Here is a 20,560-nt window from a genome sequence, read left to right on the forward strand (position 1 = left end):
ATAGTCCTTAACTGTGTCTCTGACTCAGACAAGCTTCCTTTTTACCCCATAGAACCTCAGCCACAAATAGGTAAGGAACACCTGGGCTGAGGTCACCCTGCAGGACTGAGGGGGTAGAACAGGGGTGGGCAAACTTTTTGACTCAAGGTCCACAATGGGTTCTTAAACTGGACCGGAGGGCCGGAACAAAAGCATGGATGGAGTGTTTTTGTGAACTAATATAAATTCAAAGTAAACATCATTACATAAAAGGGTACGGTCTTTTTTTTTTAGTTTTATTCATTTCAAAAGGGCCGGATCCGGCCCGCGGGCCGTAGTTTGCCCACGGCTGGGGTAGAACCTGCTAGGACTCTTCGGGGGCCCTGGCTGAGTAGAGAATCAGGAGTCATGAGACCCAAACCCTATTGCTGGCTGTACCTTGTGACTCACAGCCTGACACTCCCACTCTCTGAGCCTTCGAGTCCACTTTCTCACCTGCAAAACAGAGGTCATGTTATCTGCCCCTTGGAACTCTTGGGCACTTATTAGGAATAGCAGGGCCATCATTTATGAAGCTACTTTATAGATTGGGAAGCAGTTAGCATGGTAGTTAGGACCAGGGTCTTGGGAGGAGGGTACTTGGGTTCAAATCTCAGATCTACCACAGAGCTATCTCTATGACCTTGAGCTCCAGTTTTTGTCACCTGTAAAGTGAAAATAATATTGCAAGCCATATGTTGGTTTATTTTTCATGTTAACACTGGTAATATGAGTAAAAGGGTTTAACATGGCTCTTGGCATGTAGTAAGTGATGCTGGGTATTATTATTAAGTGTTAAGGTGTGGCACAAATATTGGTGGATGTTGTTAGTAGAAGAGAATGGTGTTGCTGAACTACTATCCCTCCCAGGGGACAGCTGCAGGCACCGATCACTATGACCCACATGGTCCCTGAGGGAAGTCTCCAGGGAAGCTCCCACAGACACTGAATCAAGGCAGCAGCCCTCCTTCAGCAGGCACTCCCCTGAAAAGCGACTCCCCTCCCTGGAACAATCTGGAATGAACAAGCTGGGCTCTGGATGTCGAGGTATTTCTCCATTCCAGGCCCCACATCCTGGGAGATGCTCTTTGCCTACCATGGCCACCATCTTCAGAGAGCCATCTGGCAGCTGGTTTTCAGTTGTGAATCTGGGGACAGCTGCCCAGTGGGGTTCTCTCGACAGCAGCTTTGCAGAGGTGACCACCAGGATGTGGGCAAACTGCACCCTAGTGCCTCCTACCCTTGGGTGTATCTGGGGAACCTTAACAATATGGACTCCTAGGCTCCATCCCCAGATCATCTGAATCCATTGGTCTGGCATGGACACTAGTGACGGTTCAATTTGTTAGTTCCCCGGGTGGATTTTATTTATTGGTATATCCCAAACACCTGGAGTTGTGCCTGGTACACAGTAGGTATACAGCCGATATGCAGCAGCTTGGGAAGAAAACCACTGCTCAAACCTAAGAATACGTCAACATGGAGATTACATAGATGAGGACACTGAGACCCAGAGAATCTAAGAGACACTTATTCCTGCTCATACCACTAGTGAGCCCCACACCTGAGAACTGCCACAAATCCCCATCCCCATTCCTGAGCACGTCCAGGTGCACAGGGTTTGAATTTCATGGGCACGCATCCCTAGTTTTAACTATTCTCCAGTCTTACTCAAAGCCTCTGCGGGGGGAACTTGTACATGATCATGTGTGTGAAAATACTCCAGTGTGAACTACTGTATGTGCCTGTCTCTGGGGGTGTGGGAGGGAAGGACGCACCTTTCTCTCTTAAACACACCCCAAGGGTTAAATAATGTCCAAGTTCTGCAAGGGCAAAAGAGCTGATTTGGGGGCCAGCAATAAGAGCCAGTCTATAGAGATCACAGGATTCTGCCCTCAGCACAGCACAGCTTAAGGGAAATGACAGATCGCCTGGGGAGAAGACACCACTTGTCTATGGGGCCTGTTAAAAGGACCAGAGCCTTGGAAGGTGACTGATAGAATTAGAACCTTCCATTTGTAGAGCTTTATACTTTTTTTTCCAGCTGCCATCATCATATCCTTTCATTTCTTTTCCCCTTGCAGCAATCCCATGAGGTGAGCAGGATGAAGGACATTGTTGCTGTTTCTATTTTGCAAATGAGGGAAACTCAGACTCAGGGAGAGAAGTTACGTGACACAGATACACATGTCCTTGGGGCTGGGATGTTTTATGGACCAAGAAGCCTTGCCCACGAACCAGCCTGTGTCTCCTCACACTTACTACTTGCCCTTGACCCAACAAGCTGACGCTTCTCCCAAGTCCTCATGTGCCCGTGGATTTCAGGTCTGAAACCCCAGGAAACACTCGCTTATCTCCCAGGCAGAATTCCTCTCTTCTACTATTACATTGTGCACATTTCTACCAAGGGCTTTAGTTGAAGTGCCTGTTCTCATATGAACAGTATTTTGTAAAGTGTAGACCCAGAATCACTTGTATCACTTCCCTAGACTCTAGGACCTCATTGCTTTTCAAATTGTACTATGCATACGAGTCACCTGGGGACCTTGCTAAAATGCAAATTTCCCAACCCTCCCTACCCCAAATCTAATAAATCAGACTCTGGTGAGCCTGCAAATCTGCATTTTTTAAAAACAAACACTCCAGCTATTCCTGAGCACACAAAAATTTTATGACCCCTTTCTGGGCCATGAGCTCCTTAAATATTAGAATTAAATATAGTTGGTGTTGCTGTTTTTTAAATCTCTGTGCCTCCAGCACCTAGCATAAGGAAGGCAAACACAATATGTGCTCAATTAATCTTCATTGAATGAATGAATGAATGAGTACTTCACCTAATGTAGGTATATCCAAACTTACCTAATAAAAGTCTGGTTTTATCTTTGCAGTCTGGCGTGTTCCAAGGATTGTTGCAGGAGCCCCAGGGCAGCACAGCCACAAAGGAGGCAAACAGGTAGAAAAGTGTGTAGCAAATAATCACATTGTAGTATATGGCTATTAGGACGGAGATGATCAGCATTGCAATGCCACAGCCTGTGGAAGCAAAATTTCCAGGGATTTACTTCATCCCAAATCCTACGGATTTCTTACAGTGGGGCCGGGTGGGGACAGGTCTTGGTTCTCTTGTACAGAGGGATACACTAATAGTGGTGACCTGTGTGTTTACAAAGGGCTTTGAGGCATTTCTGCCAGGAATGGAATGTGCCAGAAGTGGTCATGGGTCATACTTTAGTGGGACCCAGAGGTGGAATTGATCAAATAAAGAAGGAAGGAGTGAGTTCTACTGATCAGCAAAGCAGGTCTCCCTCTGTGACCGGAGGGAGCAACGTGAGGCTGGGGGGGGGGGGGGGGGGGGCGGCTGAGAGGCAGGGGGACTCACCTTGCAGGGCTGGGATGGCCTTCCACACGGACACTGGCCCCTGGCTGGCAAACTGACCCAGCGACACTTCTAAGAAGAAGATGGGCAACCCAGCCAGAGCCAGCATCATCAGGTAGGGGATGAGGAAAGCACCTTGGGAAGAGAGAATGGGGAGTGAGAGCCCTGGGAGGCCAAGGCCGGGCTTGGGCCCACTTTCCCCCTCCTTTTCCAGAGAGCTTTTGATGGTCCCGCTCAACCACAGGCACCCAGGGACATTGAAGACATTTCACTCTTATAAAAACACAAGGGTTCCCTGCAAACACACTCCTTTTCTCAATCCCCACTGGATGAGTTGCTAGGATTGTGTGCTGGATGGGTTTTAGTCTTTTTTTTTTAATTGTAGTACTTCAGTGTCCCAAAATTAAGTCCTTCCTGTGTTCCACAAGTCCATGCCTTTGACTCATTGCTGGAGTCAGATTTGGTGAAATCTCATCATCTCTACAGCACCCCCACCCTCCAAGGACTTAACATTTGGGAAGCGAGACTTTGGGAGCCCTCCTTGGCTTACAACCCAAGTTACCTGGTTACCTGCACACCTTCTACCAGCCAAGGGGGCCCGCTCTGACAGATAGGTGGCCAGGCACCCATTCCTCTCCCACCACCGCAGCCATTACAGACTTCTCAACTTCCCTCTCCACATAAGAAGTCCCTTCCATTCCTCAAGGTCAACTCAAATACCTCCTCCTCCAAGAAGTCTCCCTTGTCTCTCCCGCCAGGCCCTGAGCACTTGACAATATGTATGTGGGTATCTCATCTAGACTATGGCTTTCTTTCCTTTGGAAGATTCTGTGGGAGTTTTTTGAAGGCTTGGGGAATAGCCATGTTCTCTGAAAAGGTTTGGGCCAGGAAGCACTGCAGCATGGGTCAGGCCAATTCCAGGACTTGTGGTGACAGAGCCCAGAACTCTGTGCCCAATGGAATGAAGCTGATCTTTCCTAGGGCACTCTTTCTGTTCACCCTCCTCCTAACTTCCTGTCTGGAGGAAAGACCTTTCCTGTCAAAGGGGGGTCCCCAAAAGACTCTCCAGGCCAGGAAGGCTTGGTGGCAAGCAGCAGCACTGGGCTGCGGAGGAGTAAAATTAGGGGTCATGATGTGGTTTGTGCAATCCTCTTCTGCTCCTGGGAAGGAGCCGGTGAGCTCTCCACCCCATGCTGAGGGCTTCAGAGCCTGGGAGCCGCAGTGCGGAAAAGTGGGGCTCTCCTCCGGGCCTGGCTGGGTGCACAGCTCAGCTCCACAGCAGCTCTGGAACCTGGGCATGTGCACTGCCCTGCAGTTTGCAGATCCCAGGCTTTGCACTTTCACTGATCAAACTGGCTTGACTAGAACTCATCCCTTTGTGATCCTGTGTACCCACTGCCCTTCCTGTCACTGAAAGCTTTATTAGAGCACCTTCCTTCCCCCAGTTCCTGCACCCTGGTCTAGGGACTCCCTGAGGAAAACAGCAGAAACCTGGAAACCCGGCTGTGGTGCCCTTATTTGAGTGGCCACTCATTTTTTTTAGTTTCCAGGGCACCCAGATTGCAAATTCTCTGTAATCCTCAAAAGTACTTGTCACCTTGTCCTAATTTGGAATTGGGAGGAGGGGCATTAACATATTTTTCCCTTTCAATTGTCCTGTGGTGCAGTGTGTCCATTGTCCCTTTGCACCAAATTCCGCCTGGAGCTCATCCAAGAGACAAAAACAAAACAAAACAAAACCCAAAAAACAAACAAAAAAACAGAACAAAACAAAACTTAAGCTGCCTAACCTGATGGGGTGAGAGGCAAGTTTAACAACTGTGGGAGGGAGTTCCAGGTGCAAATTCCTATTATAACAACCAGCAGGGGGGCAGCCACTGGCCCTGGGCACCTCAACATCCAGAGGGCCAGCCAGGGTCCCTCCTTCAAGGGCACAGAGAGGTTCAGCAGATCCTAGAGGCCTGGCAGCTGGTGCTTGCTCACTGGTGTCCTCACCGTTTCAGAAATGCTTGTCTTTCAAAAGCATTTCTTCCACCCAGTTAGGGCAAATGAAAGGAAACCCACTTTGACTAAAGGATTTTGCTAGTCAAACTGTGCCGCTGGTGTCCAAGGGGATGTATGTGTGGGGATACTTCTGAGAGTGTTTTCAGAGCACAGCTCTTAGCCTCTCTCTGCTCACACCTGGTTCGCCAGCAGCCAGCGTTCAGCACCACCCAAGTGCCCATTCCCAAGGTCTCCCGTGTAGGCTGGGATTTCCAAGTCATACTCTTAAAGCATCCTGAATTTGGTATCCAGCACCACACAGAGTCTGGACTTCCCTGCATCAATGCCCACTTGGCTCAGGACCCTCCTCCCCGCAGAACCAGTGGGGGATCGAGGGCCCACCTCTTCCCCAAACTCTCTCCAGGTAAAAGCCTCTTGGATCCAGGGTGAAACAGTTACTGAAGCTCCTGCCCTCTGGCTTAGCCCTGTTGCCTCAGGGGATGGGGCTGGAGTGTGAGGAGGTTGTTCTGAGCCTCCCCTTGGGGCCCATCCTAGGGCTCTGGCTCCCTCCCCCAACCCCCAAGTGCCCACCCCACAGCGCCACAGGCGGAAAGACCGGAAAAGCCATACCTCCCCCGTTCTGGAAGGCCAGGTAGGGAAACCTCCAGACATTGCCCAGCCCCACTGCATACCCCACCATGGACAGGATGAAGTCCAGTTTGCTGGACCAGTTCCCTCGGGCCTTATTCTCATCCCCTTGCTCGTCCTCCTGGGGGCGGAAAAGCACATTGTCGGATAACAGCCCCAGGTTGGTCAGCAAGCAGGTCCCCTTCCATCCCCCCCCCCCCACCCCTGCTGAGGGTCTTCCCCAGCAAGCAGGCTCCCACTTTTCAACCGAGGATGCATCAGCAAGCAGGACCCCAATTCCGAAGAGGGAATGCACCTACAAGCAGGAACCTCACCCCTCAACTCTACACTGAGACTCTTTCGGCAAGCAGGCTCCCAGCGCTGATCTGAGATCCACCTTAAACAACCCCTGAGCCCCTCTTGCCCAAATCCTGCAGTCAGGACACACCAGCAAGCAGCTTTCCCCAAACCTTGAACCAGTTGGTTGATGCAAGCAGGTCCCTCCATCCCCAACCCCTGACCAAGAGTTTATTAGGCAAGCAGGCCCCCAATGTCATGCCCAGAGTCTCCAGCAAGCAGGTCCCTAACCAACCCACCCCTCCCCATCCCAAACCTCTCAACATACCCCTTCCCCCAGCTCTTTCTCCCTCTGGAGCTTGTGCTAAGGCCAGAGAGAGAACTGCAATGCCTGAAGCCAGCCAGAGCCCCTGCCTCCCTTTCTCTGCCAAAGCCTGCAGGCAGAATCTGCCTGGTTGGTTAATTTAGGGGAGGGGATACTTTCAGCATGGGGGTAAGGGAGATGGGCAGGAGGGAGATGTGTGGGTCAAAAAGGGGGGATAATAGAGAAGTGGATATGTAAGAGATAGGACACCTAACACCTTGAATTCTGGTCTAAATATCACCATTAGCCAGCTATATAGTCCCCCAGGCCACTTGCTCTATCTGAGCTTCTGTGATCCCATCTGTAAAATGAGGGGCTTAGAACAGCTATCCCCTGAGCACTTTCCAGCTCCAGCTTTGGGGCTCACCTCTGCAAACTCACACTAAGATGCTTTTGGGGGGCCATACCTGATTCTGGAATGTCTAACTACTAAACAGAAAAGCCACCTCAACTAAAACTCTGAAAATGTTCAGGACACCAGGCACCCCATAAAGCTTCTAGGACCCAGCCACTGCATGGCTTTCATCTCCTCAGTCACCATCCACCTCTATCCTAGCAACCCAGGATGTCCCACCCTGGTCCACAGGCCGAGGAGGATGAAAAAGCAGCTATCAGGAGGAGAGGAAGTGGTGGGGAGAAAGGCAGGCTGAAGTAGGTGTCAGAAAGGCAACAACAAAAAGATGGGCAGAGCTAAAAATAGGCAAATGCAGGGCTTGGTCTACACTGAACATCTTTAGCATCCCCCTACACTCCTCCCCACACGTACTAGCCCCACCCCCACCTCCCGTTCTTCCAGAGCTGGAAGGGTGGGAGTTCCAGCGGCTTTTGCCGCAGTGCGGAGGTTAAGAAGACATGAGAAACAAAATTCTGCCTCCATCTGGGGTTACACTGGTGGGCACATGCTGTCAGAGGCAGTTAATACACACAGACGAACACTCCAGAAGTGGCCCCCAAAAACAAGGACAGGGTGGAAGAGCCAAAGTGTCTGTTCGTTTCTAATTACTCTAACAGCTGAGCTGCTGCATGGGTCTGTGGATAACTGTGTGTGTGTGTGTGTGTGTGTGTGTGTGAGAGAGAGAGAGAGAGAGAGAGAGAGAGAGAGAGAGAGGAGAGAGAGAACACGAACGAGAACAAACATTAGAGTGACTACAAACAGAAGGGCTATATAAATCCAAAATCTCATCCAGGTGGATGTTCTGGTTTAGGCACCCACCACTGCAAGCCCAGGGAGGAGAGGAGATAGTGGAAAGGCAGGAAGGGACAAGCTGAAGCGGGTGGAATGGGACAGAGGAAAGAAGAGATCAGAGGAAGGAGAGAAACTGGGGGAAACTGGAAGAAGACGAAGCCTATGTGGGAGAAGGGGCCACTGGGAATAGTTGCTTATCTTTCACCCAGGATTGGGGTTTGCTCTGTGGGGTTTTCATGCCTCTGGTTGAGCATAAAGGATCAAATGCAGAGCTGGTTCCAGGTTTGTGGAGCACGAAGCTTATACAATTGAGGGGGGGGGGGAGGACCCATACAAAATTATGATGACAAAATTAGGTACCAGATTTTTTTTTTTTTTTACTTATTTTTGGAAAAGCCCTGAAACTTAACTTTCAGCAGCAGGCTCCTGTGAACCCAGCTCTCATCAAATGAGTTCTCACATGATAAATGGTAACTCACAGTGAAAAGGCTACAAAACTTAAACGAATATTTATTTCCTCTGGGTTTTTCTCTTTTTTTAATTAAGAAAAATAATTAAAGACCCAGTTATTGACAAGTGAGGGTTGTATCTTCATAAGGGGGTAGGAATATATCTGCCTCAATTGCTTAATCAGGCTGTGCCCGGTTTCTGCTCCCACTGAGGCTGGGAAGGGACAGGGAGTGGCAGGTCCTGAGGTGGATCCCTCGGGCGGGGCAGGGTCACTACAGCCCTCCTGCCCTGAACTGGAGACCCCAGCGCAGTGCGAGCTTCCGAAGCCCCAAAGCTGCTGTCAGCACCCATTATCTGACACTGCCAACCAGTCTCCGCATCAGCACACGTGCACCCGCCACTGCCCGCTCCCTTCGCGCGCCTGGGGAGCAGGAGGCTGCGCGGGCTAGAGCGACCTGCTTACCTGGGCGGCAGTGGTCGCCACGCTGCCAGGCAGCACAGATGTGATTCCATCCGTGCCCAGCACCACGGTGCTCTGGCTCATATTCACCCAGCCCACAGCTGGGGTATTGTTCCGCTCCAGGGTGCCCTTGCCCACACTCACGTCCGCATCCTCCTCCGGGCCCCGAAGGGCCGGAATCTTACAATGCATCGCGTTGCCTGGCCCTGCGCCCCCAGGAGGGGCAGCCTGCGCGCCATGAGTCTCGCTCAAATCCCGCAGAGCCACGGAGGGGGCTGGCGGCCTCGGCCTCGGGCAAGCCCCCAACCCCAGTCGTTCAGCCTCACAGGCTCGGGGGTCGAGGGACTGGAAAGTTTGAGCGCCGGTGGAAGCCGACCTGGGCACACTGGGCGGCGTGGCTGAGGCTGCGGGAAGGTCCTGCTCCGGGCTGGTCCTGGGCGCGCGTGAACCCTCGTGGTGGCCCAGCACTGCCGCCGCCTCCAGGCTGTTGGCTGGTTGTTTATTCATTTCCTTGGGAGCACCGCAATCCTGCACATACAACGTGAAATAGGTGCAAAAAAAAAAATCAAGGCAGCTTTGAAATTAACCTGTGTCTACATATAGAGCTATGTTCACAGCTCAGGTCCAAACACAATATCTAGGGAACAAATTGAAATCTGGATTTTTCTTTCCTTTTCCAGGAAAAACTGCAGTCCGTATTTTTCAATTTGCCTGTCTGCTCAATAACCAGATGACATAAGGAAGCTAACGTTCTCCTCCCTGACGGAGTGGAACTGAGAAAAGAGGCAGAAATGGTTTTTTGGAGCGGTAAAGGGGAGGGTGGGAATAGCCCTACAGCCATGAGCTCCCCGCCCTCTTTGGATTTCACATCACGGCTGTAGGGTGCCCATGTCCCCATCGCCATTGTAGAAAGATTCTTTAATTTTCCGCCCCATTTCCTTTGTCATTCAACAATGCACATTGCCTCTTTTTTTCTCCCCATAAGCGATAGACAAGCTGCGGCCACAAAGCTGATGCCCTGGCACCTGCGAGGATTTCAGGCGAAATCGTTGGTGCGAATCCCAGTGATCCAAAATCCACCCCTGCCCGCCAGGTAGCATAGGCAGGGATAGCAACAACAACCCAACAACAATGATAAACCACACTTAAAACACTGGACAGTAACCAGGTTTGTTATCTTACACAATCTACATTCACTCCCAGATTCCCAGATTCCCAGATATGTAAAAGAACATGCCAAGTGCCGGCCTCCAACCCAGAATACCTATTCACAGAAGTCTGATATCCTTCATGGACCAAAACTCATGACTAATTTTCATTTGCTTTCTCCCAATTGAGGTTCAAATTAAAAGAACTACCAGCAGTGGTTTTTCCGTCCGCTTTCTTCCTTCTCATTATCTTTCAAGGTTTCCTAAACATTAGTACTATTATACTGTGAGAATAACCATATTGTCTTCAGCTCATCCACACACCACTCATCAAATCTTCTCGCACAAGTGCACATAGCAGAACTCCTTAATTTGCACCAATCTAAGTACCTTGACTCCAGCAAGCATTCTTATCTCAGCCTCTAGGACCCAGAGCCACTAGCCTCCTACGGGCATCCGATTTCAGCACCAAGGACAGTGCTAAGAATCTGCAGGGTAGGTGTTAAGAATCCGCAGGGTAGGTGACCCGCCAACCTCTCAACTCCATACCTTCAGAAACCTCTTTTGGACCTCAGGTGATGTTCACAAGTGCAAATACTACGGCCGTGACGACTGTCCTCCCTCCTTCCTCCAAAATGTACAGAACATTTCAAAAAGAAGTATTCAAAACGAATCTGGTCCTCCTAACCCCGCAGCCCCCTCTCTGAAAAGAACAACAAGAAAGCAAATACTCACCATGTCTGACACCGGCAGCAGATTGAATAGGTAGAGAGAGTGAAACCAGCTATTGACAAGACTGGGTTCGGCTCCAGCAAGAGAGGCGCTTTCTATATCTCCTTAGGAAAGGCGAGGTTTGCGTCAGTGCAAAGCAAGGTGCCCTTCGTTTGACATTTTCTTGATAATACAAGTTTGATAAATCATTACCCCCATGGATTCGAGTTTTAAAGGGACAACAGCCGTGAGTACGCTGGCCCGCTGTTGTCACTCGGGAAGGAGGGGGGCTGCGTGTTCAGCGTGACTCATGTGGGTCTGATTACTAAACCGAAGCCGGCGGCAGGAGATGACAGAAGTTTGCCTCTCCCTAATTACGGAAAACATGGGAAGGACACGTCCCACTGCACCCAAGGCGAGGCAGAGCGGATTGGGCTGCCGAGGTGGGCGCGAGGGAAGGAGTTAAATCACCCTCATGTTTCCGTCTTTCTCTGCTACTACATCCATAGCTGCCTCTCCAAATCTGCAAGCAGCGGATTCCACAATATTACCCCCCAAACGATCGAGGGTCGGCTGGTAGCGCCACAGCTCTGCGATGGCTGCTGCTCAGGGGTGCTGCTTGGATAAGGGTGTTGTACCCACCTGCGTGTACCCGGACTTAGATTCTCACAGCCCTACAACCAGTGTTAGAGGGATCCTGCACTTTCGCTTAAAAATCGAGGTCTACCATTTGCATTCCTATTTTATCTCTATTGACACAACAGAAATCCCTGGGTAAAATTACGATTGCTCTCAGTGTATTTGTTAAGCTCCTCTGAACATATTTTAGGGAAATAAAAAGGAAAATATCTTCAACACCGACCTGGTTCTTAGTCACTTTCAAAGTCAAAGGAGACCCATGTTTTCTTCTAAGTCCTCTCAATAAAAACTCACCGCAGCTAGGCCTGGCTTGGGAGCGTGACCCCCCACCCCCACCCCCACCCCCACCCCCACCCCGCAGCCACGTGGCAGGGCTGGCTGTCCCGGAAGCCGTGGGAAGATGTGCTGCCCTACTCCAGCTGGGTGGGGGTGGCCGTGGCGGTAAAAAGAGGGACTTTACTTTGGGTGCAAAGCAATGGCTATCATCAAAACAGGGATAACACCTTTACAAAGAAGGTGTAGTTTGGAGACTAGAAGGGGATTTGTAGGTAAACCGCTTCCCCTACCTCCTTCCTGGGGGCCTGGTTCGGGGAACCCCTGGCCCCCGGGATGGGGAGCTACAGAAAGCACTCAGTCCCTTTCCCGCGGCCATGCCAGCATCCCCACCCTCCGCCTCGGGGTCGGCGCGGTTGCACCGGCTGGACCGCCCCCACGCAACGGGAGGGCAATGCGGGGGCCGGGACGGAAGCTGCAGCGGCAGATTGTGGTGGGTGCCTGGGGCGCCGCGGAGGCCCCTCCCGCCACCTTCCAGTGGCTCTCTGGCGTTCCCACGCCTCTGCTCCCAGACTCGCCCGCTGGGCCCGCTGATGGAAGAGGGTTGGGGATCTGAGGTCCACACTGATATTGAGGGAGGACAGGTTCCCTGAAGAGGCACTCCTGGAGAGCTGCCTTGCGGGTTCCAGGCAGCGTTTACTGTAGTGTTGAGTTAACATGTACTAAGTTCTCAACATGGAACCACTGTGCAAGAGCTTTCCATGAAATATATCATTTAGCATTGACAACCTTTGGGAAACTTCCAGTTTTAAAGCTGGGGAAACGGAAAATCATAAAACCTCCTTTGACCCTAGAAAATCTCCCAGCCCCTTTCACAGGGCCGGGCAAGGCGGGGAGAGAAGCACCTAATTCTCCCCGGAGGCCCGCTCCGCTCCGAAGGAAACCAGGCTCGTGAAGGAGACAGGAGTGGGTCTGGTGGGCTTTGGCTGAGGGCGGGTCAGGAGCCCAGAATCCTTGGGCGCGAGCTTGGACTCGGTGGACGCTGGCAAACACCCTGGACTCTGGGAGCCGCGGGGAAACCTGGGGAGAGGGGCCTGTCCAGCGCTTCATTCAGAACAGATCCGTTTTCATGGAGCCAAACCAGGATGCGAGCACTTGAAGGGGCGGCCCAGCAGCCCTGGCCTCTGCGCCACGAGGTGCCCCCCCTCCAAGGCTCCGCGGGCCCTGGGCCAACTTCCACCAGTCACGACTACGAAAAGTTCTGGCCAGTTCCCTCAATTTGCATTTGAGCCACTCCCGCAAAATGCCGCGTGATCGTTGTGCTTCCACCCAGCACGTCCACGTTCTGGGCGCACAGATGTCCCAGGCCAGCGCCCCCGGAGCAGGGAGAACGCCCCCAGCAGCGACTCTGGGTCCGAGTGACGCCAATTCCCACTCGGTCCCCAGGCCTGACGTTTAGCCGGCGGGCCCTCCCCAGCCAAGTGCGCACTTGGGTTCCTGCGTGAGGCCCGCGGTGCTTCTGGCCCGTCAGAGGTGGTTGACGCAGGAGGAATGCAGCCGCCTGGGGAGGGGGAGGGCTTTGGCAGGAGCTCAGCTTTGGCTCCCTACCTCCCCCCCTTCCCGCCGCAAGATTCTAGAAAGGAGGGGCCCGCATGGAGAGTGGTGGGAGGGTCCAGCAGCCCTAGAAAGGTCGTTCTGAATCCCAAGCGGGGGCGGAGTGACGGGCACCAGCCGGCCGCAGGGTAGGGTTGGCGGGCTGGAGTGGGCGTGCTGGGGCGGGAGGCCAGGGACAGCTTGTGCACCGGGCTGTGAGTCCGTGCTCGGTAAGTGCCAAGGACAGAGCCTCCGAGTTAAAGAAAAGAATTAGAATAAAAGGCTCAAGTCCTCGGGATGCGGGCCTCCGCCCCCGCCCTCCACCGCCGCCTGTTTGGAGTGATAATCGGCCCGTTTGGTGCAACGCTGCCGCCGCCGCCGCCGAGCAGGCCGTAAATCCGCATCCATCACGGCGCGGCCATTCGGGCGGAATTAGCAGTCACTATGGCCTTAATTACTTTGTCAAAGATGAAAAATAGTAATTGATTTTGCCCTCGATCATTTTGCCCCCCCCCCCTTTGTAGATAAGCAAATAAATAGCTATTTTTGAAAACCCGTGTCCATCCCGCAGTATGGAGGGGGAAGAGGTAGTCTATTGAAAAACAGGCCATCAGTGGCAGCCCTGACGCCAGTGTCTGTCCCAAGACAGGAGACGAGAGAGCCGTAAGAGGCGGGGGAGCAGGAGAGGGCCTGAAGGGCAGACTTTCGCATTCAAGATGCTGCCCTCCTCCGCACTGGGGACGGGGAGAGGAAGGAGAGGAAAAGGTATCTATCTGACCCACTCCTTCTCTGCTGTGAGGGGGCGCTTGCAGCAGGCGAGAAAGAGCTGCAGGGCCAGGTTGACAGAAAAGCGAGGAAATCTGCCTAAGGTCAGCCCCCAGAGTCAGGATTTGAGCCCAGGCCCGTTTACTCCATTCCACCCCACCCAGCGGATTTAATGTGCGCACCTGTGCGGGTGCTCAGATGGTTTTGATGTGGGAGCCATAAACACCGAAAACCTCTACAGCTAATGGATGCGAGGCCTCTGTGTGGGTTTAGGGTGGCACTGCCAAGAAGCCATGCAGTATTTCTGTCCCACTTGCCCACCACTGCCCAGTTCCACGGCAGTGTCATTTCCTACTGAGAACGTGGGTTCTGCAGCACACCACCTCCTAGCTCTGCACCCACAGGGGACATTCTTGATCTATAAAATGAGGATAATAAGATTAACCTACCTCAAGGGTTGTTCAAGGATTAAATGAGATATGTACGTATGTAAAGTGCCTAGACTGAGGCTGGCTGGCTGCCTGCCTAGTATGCTTTCCATCAGCAATCGTTGTTATTCAGTCTGGGAGAATCATCTCTTTGAAGCTCCTCAAATTTAGCAAATAAAACAGTTCTTTCTCCTTGGTCCAGAGGGTTTAATATGGGGCAACATGCACAGAATAGAAAGCCTTACCAAGTAGATACTCATTGTGCAACATTTCTCCTCCTCATTCAGTGGTTTAGTCAGGCAATAATCAAGTATGCATCTTCATTAAAAGAAAATTGGGAAAAAAAAAAAAGAAAGAAAATTGGGAGCATTCTGAAAAAGTGCTCAAACACAGGCATCTATGAGTGTTTCTCAGGCACCTTTTGTTTAGATCAAGGTAAACCTCAACATAAACGACAGAAGCTTGGAGCTTTGCAATCAGCTGCATTTTCCATTTCTCATCTGGACCCTGGTGTCAGGGAGACAAGCTGATCAAGGCAAGCTTCCCTCACCATAGCATTTCAGAAAAGTTCATACTTAGAAATCAGTGATTCAGCTTAGTACCTAGTCTGCGTGCAGAAAATGTACATCCAAAATTCCAAGAGTGAGACAGGCAGGATGCGTGTCCCTGAGTCAGCAGTAGTGATGATCCTCACTTCACTGCAGCAAAACACAGGACAGGGAGGGCAGGTGCAGAAGCAGAGTTTAGAATAAGCTGCAAAGGACAGTCAAGGTCACCTGCTGTAAGAGTAAGAAAACAGAGGTCCAGAGAGGGAAACTGAGTCTGCAAGGGCACTTGTAAGTCAGAAACAGTCTAGCAGCATCTCTTCTTTAAAAGGGAAAGAGAGAAAAGAACTATGCTATCCTTTGATCCAGCAGTCCCACTTTTAGGGATCTATCCGTGGCACAGTGCAAGAATGTTTATTATGGCATAGTTGATAAATGAAAGCCTAGGTAAAGAATATCCATATTCGGTCAATAGTATATCCTAAAGCATGGGATAATTTGCAGCTGCTAAAAGAATAATTTAGAGCAGGGGTGGTCTGGCCCTGCCAAGGCATTAGGGGTGAGTTAATTAAATGTTTGACCAAATATAGCAGGCTAATGTTTCAGTTGATAATTTTGTATGACCCATGAATGACGTTATAAATATCCAAATGGCCCTTGGCAGAAAAAAAAGGTTTCCTACCCCTGATTTAGAGCCACACAGTTGGCTTGGACAGATTTTCATGAAATATTGAATAAGAAAATTCAGATACATGAAAATGTGTATAATATGATTCCAGTGGGTGTGTGTATGTTGTGTGTGTGAGAGAGAGGTCCAATAAAGAGTGGAAGCACACACAGTAGGTAGCACCTGGGATTATTGGTGGGCAGTATGGGCATTGATATGGGCGGAGAGGAAAGCTGAGGAAGGAGAAGATCTAAACGAAAAAAGAAAAAGAGAGGGAAAGACTGTACTTTAAAAATGATTGTAATTGTCATATTTATAAATTTATGTAAAACAAAAAAAAGAAAAAAATTAGTACTAGAATCTACTACTTTAATTAATGAGGCTATTCACCAAACAGAGTAGTTTAATTAGGAAATCTTTCTCTGAAGAGTAGAGCTCAGGAAAAAAAAAAAAGTCAGTTAATTAAGGATTCAAGTTCCCAATATTTGGCTAACCTTCTTTCTAAAGCCTCGGTGTTTCTGTCTCCAAGCTCTGCTGGGCTGCAACCAGGGCCTGATCAAGACCTTTACAGGACAAAGGCTTGAAAATATGACCATGCTCTGCTCCCCCATCCCCATTCTTGTTATATGCATTAAACTATAAAATGAACTAAAATTATACTAAACTGAAAATTTCTGATTTCTAATTTTTCCATAATGAGAACATTGATGCTTTTCTGATAAACAACACAGTCACCTCTTTCCTCTGCTTTCTTTTCTTATCATTTTTTGGGTAGCTCTGCTTTACTAGTTGCAAATGTTAGGCATAACTACTTAGTAAGCTCTTTCTATGTTTAAGTCTTCTGTGTTTGTGCATCTGCTCAAATTTCCCAAACCCTAATGGGAGATACTAACTCTGAAAGAGAAATTAGGTCTCAAATATATTCCTTATTGGCAATAAGAGATTTCTAATACATGGGGTATAAGGAAATTGATATTTTATGTCTACAATGTTCATAAAGGAGATTCCCTCCTTTTTTTTCTTGAATGCCCCTTTCCCCCTGGCTTTCTTTTTTTTTTTTTTTAATATATTTTATTGATTTTTTACAGAGAGGAAGGGAGAGAGATAGAGAGTTAGAAACATCGACGAGAGAGATACATTGATCAGCTGCCTCCTGCACACCTCCCACTGGGGATGTGCCTGCAACCAAGGTACATGCCCTTGACCGGAACCGAACCTGGGACCCTTCAGTCCACAGGCCGACGCTCTATCCACTGAGCCAAACCAGTTCCAGCTCCCCCTGGCTTTCTAATACTGAGTTCAACGTCATGCAAACCTAGCAGAAATTCCCACAAGTAGAGCAGAACAGATGTTGGGAAGCTTCAGTATATAAGCAGTTGATGGAGTTAACCAATGCTATTGAGTCAGATCTGAACAGGGTTCAAAAAAACACAATGATGAGGATAATGATCCAGGAAGTGGGACCTTGAAAATTCAAGACCCTTTATACCAGTAGGAACTGCCAGGCAGCACAGATAAATTTCAGGATCTTAGGATTTAGTCACAGGGTGATACCCTTATAAATTGGGCCTAAGGGGCTATGGACATTGACACCAAATTTGGTACTGTTGGTTCTAGTCATCTGCAGCATTCAATACAGAATGAAACCATATCAAGCAATGGCTAGCCCACTCTATCATCTTTGATAGACAACCCAGAGTTAACTAATCATGATGATAGCTGTCTCCTGAGATGTAACCATTAGAGTTTAGAGATATTTTAACATAATCTATTAGGGTCTGCATTCTATTTCAGAGTGTTTCTGTTTTCGGTGTAAATATCTTCCTGGGTGCGGGTAACATGAGATAGTAGAAATAGGGCTTTTAAATTAGACATAAGTCAAGAGTTTGGATGCAAGTTCTGCGACTTATTAGCAGTGTTTTGGGGCTTTTACTTATCCCACCACTCCAAAATATATCCTATTAACATTTTGGATATAAGGCCTTCTAGATGTTCATGTGCACAGAGATGTAGTTTTTGTTTTTACAAAACGAATATCATGTTGCTCATAGTCATTTGTAATCTGCATTTTTCGCTTATATTGTTGATACAGCTCTGCCCAATTGCCCTGAAACCTGCATTATGTTTAATTGCTGCACAGATTTTCATAGTAGAAATACTCCACAATTTAACCAATAAACAATTATTTTACATTTGGATTGTTTCAAGTATTTCTTATAAATAGTACTGCATTACAGGTCTACACCTATCTATATTTGTCTTTGGCCACATCTCTAATTTGGATTCTTACCATAGGTTCCTAAATATGGAATTAGTATGTAAAGGAATTGCACATTTTTGAGAATTGGGTCCATTTTATCTGGTCCTGTTTTCTTTTTATGTCTGCCTGAAATGCAGACATGGAGCTGTACGTGAAGATGCACCCCAACTCTGAGCCGAGGCTGCCAGCGCTCTGTGCTTTGTTTCCATCCCTCCTTCCAACGATGCCCAGCAATCTGTGAATGCCTCTGGCTATAAAAAGCCACGAGAACAAATATGTTTCCATAAAGGCTAAATCTGTTTTCTCTTTAGCATAAAGGAATTTTTTTAAATGAAAAGAATATTATTTGGTAAATACAAATATTTGTAAATGTCACTATGCACAATATCCAAATTTTCTAACTATTAGGACCAAACAAATAAGCTCATCTGTTTACACAGGATTTAATTAAACAGTTGTGAGAAATAATGCAAACACTGTCGAAATGTGTGCGGGATTTGTAAATGATTCCTCTGCGGTGGCAACACCTGATTCAGGGTGCTCTCTGGTTTCTGCCGATTATATGGATGATGACATGTTTTTCCAAGTCATTAACTTGGGCACAGCTTTGGGGCCAAATGAGAAGCTACATTCAAACTATTCTACGAGTCTGGGTGATTGGTGGAGCTGACAAAGGCAAGACCCTCTGTCATTCACCACTGTGGGAGCATTTGGAGAGTGTGATTATCTGTGACGACTCATGGTTCAATGATCCCATTGTTTCCTGAAGGCCTGGTTTCACTGATATTAAGAGAAAAAGGTGCACTGTGCCCCCGCATCGGCTATTCAAGGTGACACTATTAAAGACATTTCCAATGTTGTTGTTTTTTCCTTTAGAACATTATTCTGTCATATTTGGCATCAAAATGTTGTGTTTTTTCTTTACAGAAAAATATAAGCAAAAAGAAGAAAATAAACATCATCCCACCAGGACTCTTTCAATTGCAATGGACAGAAACTCAACTCAAAATTAGCTAAAACTCAAGGTATCAAGTAATGACTAGGTCAAGGTCAAATGAAGCTAACCTCAAGGTGGGCTGAAGCCAGGCTGCCCACAGCATCAAGATGCTATCTCCGAGTCTAAGGCGCTGTCTGTCCATTTGTCGCATGTTTTCAGATTCTCATGTTGTAGAAGTCATGCCACTCAGAGTTTTGGGTTTCCATGCTCACCATTATCATCCTAGGGGAAAGAGATACCACTTCAGTTTGGGGAGTTTTGGGAAAGAACTTTAATAGGCCAGACCCTGAGAATAAGGCCTTCAATTCAGATAGATTATTTGGGAAGGGGTCTCAACTGAGGAAGTGAGAAAAGTGAGACAGGGACAGGAGCAGAATCAATAAAGAGACTGTTAATGAGTGAGCTCCACTGTGGGCAATCCGAGTTCAGGCCCCTGGGGGTCCCTCTGAGGTACCATGTAGAGAACATGTCAGAATTCTTCTACCACCCACTTTGAAATTCCACCAATTCAAAATTCATTTAGTATCATAACCAAGTTTTTTTTAAACAAACAAACAACATACTCCTCAAATAACTAATTACACATTAGCACCCTGGTGTAAAGTTTATTATATTGCTTTCCTCCTTACATCTAGAAGAAACTTTCAGTATCCAGAAATGAGAAGCCTAGTTAGTGAAGAAAGGAAGGGAGACAGTGCTATACCACAGGCTATTGTGGTGTAGAGATCTGCATTGCCAGAAGAGAACAGGACATTTCTGGATTTTGGAGAGGTCAGAAGAGAAAAACCAGACACTGCAAAGATCCCTGAGGAAAGTCAACTTTCTTATTTTTCAACTATTTTCAATCACTATTTCCCAAGCATCATGAATAAGAATGAATAAATTTGTTCCAAATGAATTAAGTTCCAATTTCCGGTCCCCCCCCCCCCCCCCCCCGCCCCGGCCCCCATGGATCTAGATCAAGCATGTCAAACTCAAAGGCTAACATGGGCCAAATAAACAAGGTTTAAGTTTATGTGGGCTGCAAAAAAACAAAAGCTTCAATTTTCATAGAAACATAGGCTTATTTTGAAAGAGACATTCTGAATACAAAGGGCTGAAATAAATGAGTTATCATTAACATAAAATAATAGAACATTTTAACAAAAATTATTTTTTCTTAAACATTAACTTACCAGACACTGAATAACTGCACAAAATAATAAGCATAACTCAAATAAACCTATTTTTCTTGTTCTCCAAAAGCGAAATATTTCCTGTTGCACATATCAAACAAGTCAGTCCAAGACTAATGACCTGGCAATCAGCTGCTAAAATACTCATGGCTAGTAGTAGTGGAGAGAAATGGTGAACCTGTAAGGCACGTAAGGGAAATGAATGCAACACGATTATAGTAATCAGTCATTAGCGAGCATTGTAGTTCGTTATTAATAACTAGAGGCCTGGAGCACGGATACATGCATGGGTGGGGTCTAGAGGGGGTGGGGAGAGGGCCGGGATGTGATCGGCCTTCCAGGTGTGTGGTGGGACGCCCTTGTGGGCCAGGATCAGATCCATCCCGCTGACATTCACAGGAGCCAGCTGGTGGCTGCTTTTATATCCTTTCTTCCTTGCAGAGCATCTAGTGAGGGGAAGTGGCCACAGTGCCTGAGGCCAACTTCCAGGAGGAGGCGGTGCTGCTGGAATCCTGCCTGGCCTGTTCTCCAGAGATTGGACCTGCAGGACTACTGAGGAAGTGAGTGGCTGCTGTTGGGCTGGTAGGTTGCTAGATGG

At 48.5% G+C, this 20,560-nt stretch overlaps 2 protein-coding genes across 4 annotated transcripts in view; both read right to left on the reverse strand.

The window, feature by feature from the left end:
* The window catches only part of SLC6A5 (solute carrier family 6 member 5), a 47,579-nt gene extending 36,731 nt beyond the window's left edge, over window positions 1-10,848 (reverse strand). Inside the window, exons 1-5 of one of the 3 annotated variants that reach the window (XM_070428157.1) lie at window positions 10,645-10,848; window positions 8,765-9,289; window positions 6,008-6,146; window positions 3,398-3,529; window positions 2,878-3,051 (exon numbers count right to left, since the gene is read on the reverse strand). In XM_070428157.1, the coding sequence (XP_070284258.1) occupies window positions 2,878-3,051; window positions 3,398-3,529; window positions 6,008-6,146; window positions 8,765-9,289; window positions 10,645-10,647 (973 nt within the window). In that variant the 5' untranslated portion in view covers window positions 10,648-10,848. Of the gene's footprint in view, window positions 1-2,877; window positions 3,052-3,397; window positions 3,530-6,007; window positions 6,147-8,764; window positions 9,290-10,119; window positions 10,129-10,299; window positions 10,346-10,644 lie in introns of those variants that run through there. The other 2 variants (XM_070428156.1, XM_070428159.1) reach the window with 2 other exon arrangements.
* An 8,075-nt stretch (window positions 10,849-18,923) lies between these two features.
* The window catches only part of PRMT3 (protein arginine methyltransferase 3), a 144,551-nt gene continuing 142,914 nt past the window's right edge, over window positions 18,924-20,560 (reverse strand). The window contains exon 19 of the transcript XR_011472968.1: window positions 18,924-19,009. The gene's annotated coding sequence lies outside the window, so the exon portion shown is untranslated. The remainder of the gene's footprint in view (window positions 19,010-20,560) is intronic.

The sequence above is a fragment of the Myotis yumanensis genome, unplaced genomic scaffold (assembly GCF_028538775.1).
Source record: "Myotis yumanensis isolate MYYU_CA2020_CCGP unplaced genomic scaffold, mMyoYum1.0.hap1 SCAF_10, whole genome shotgun sequence".
NCBI classification, from domain to species: Eukaryota; Metazoa; Chordata; class Mammalia; order Chiroptera; family Vespertilionidae; genus Myotis; species Myotis yumanensis.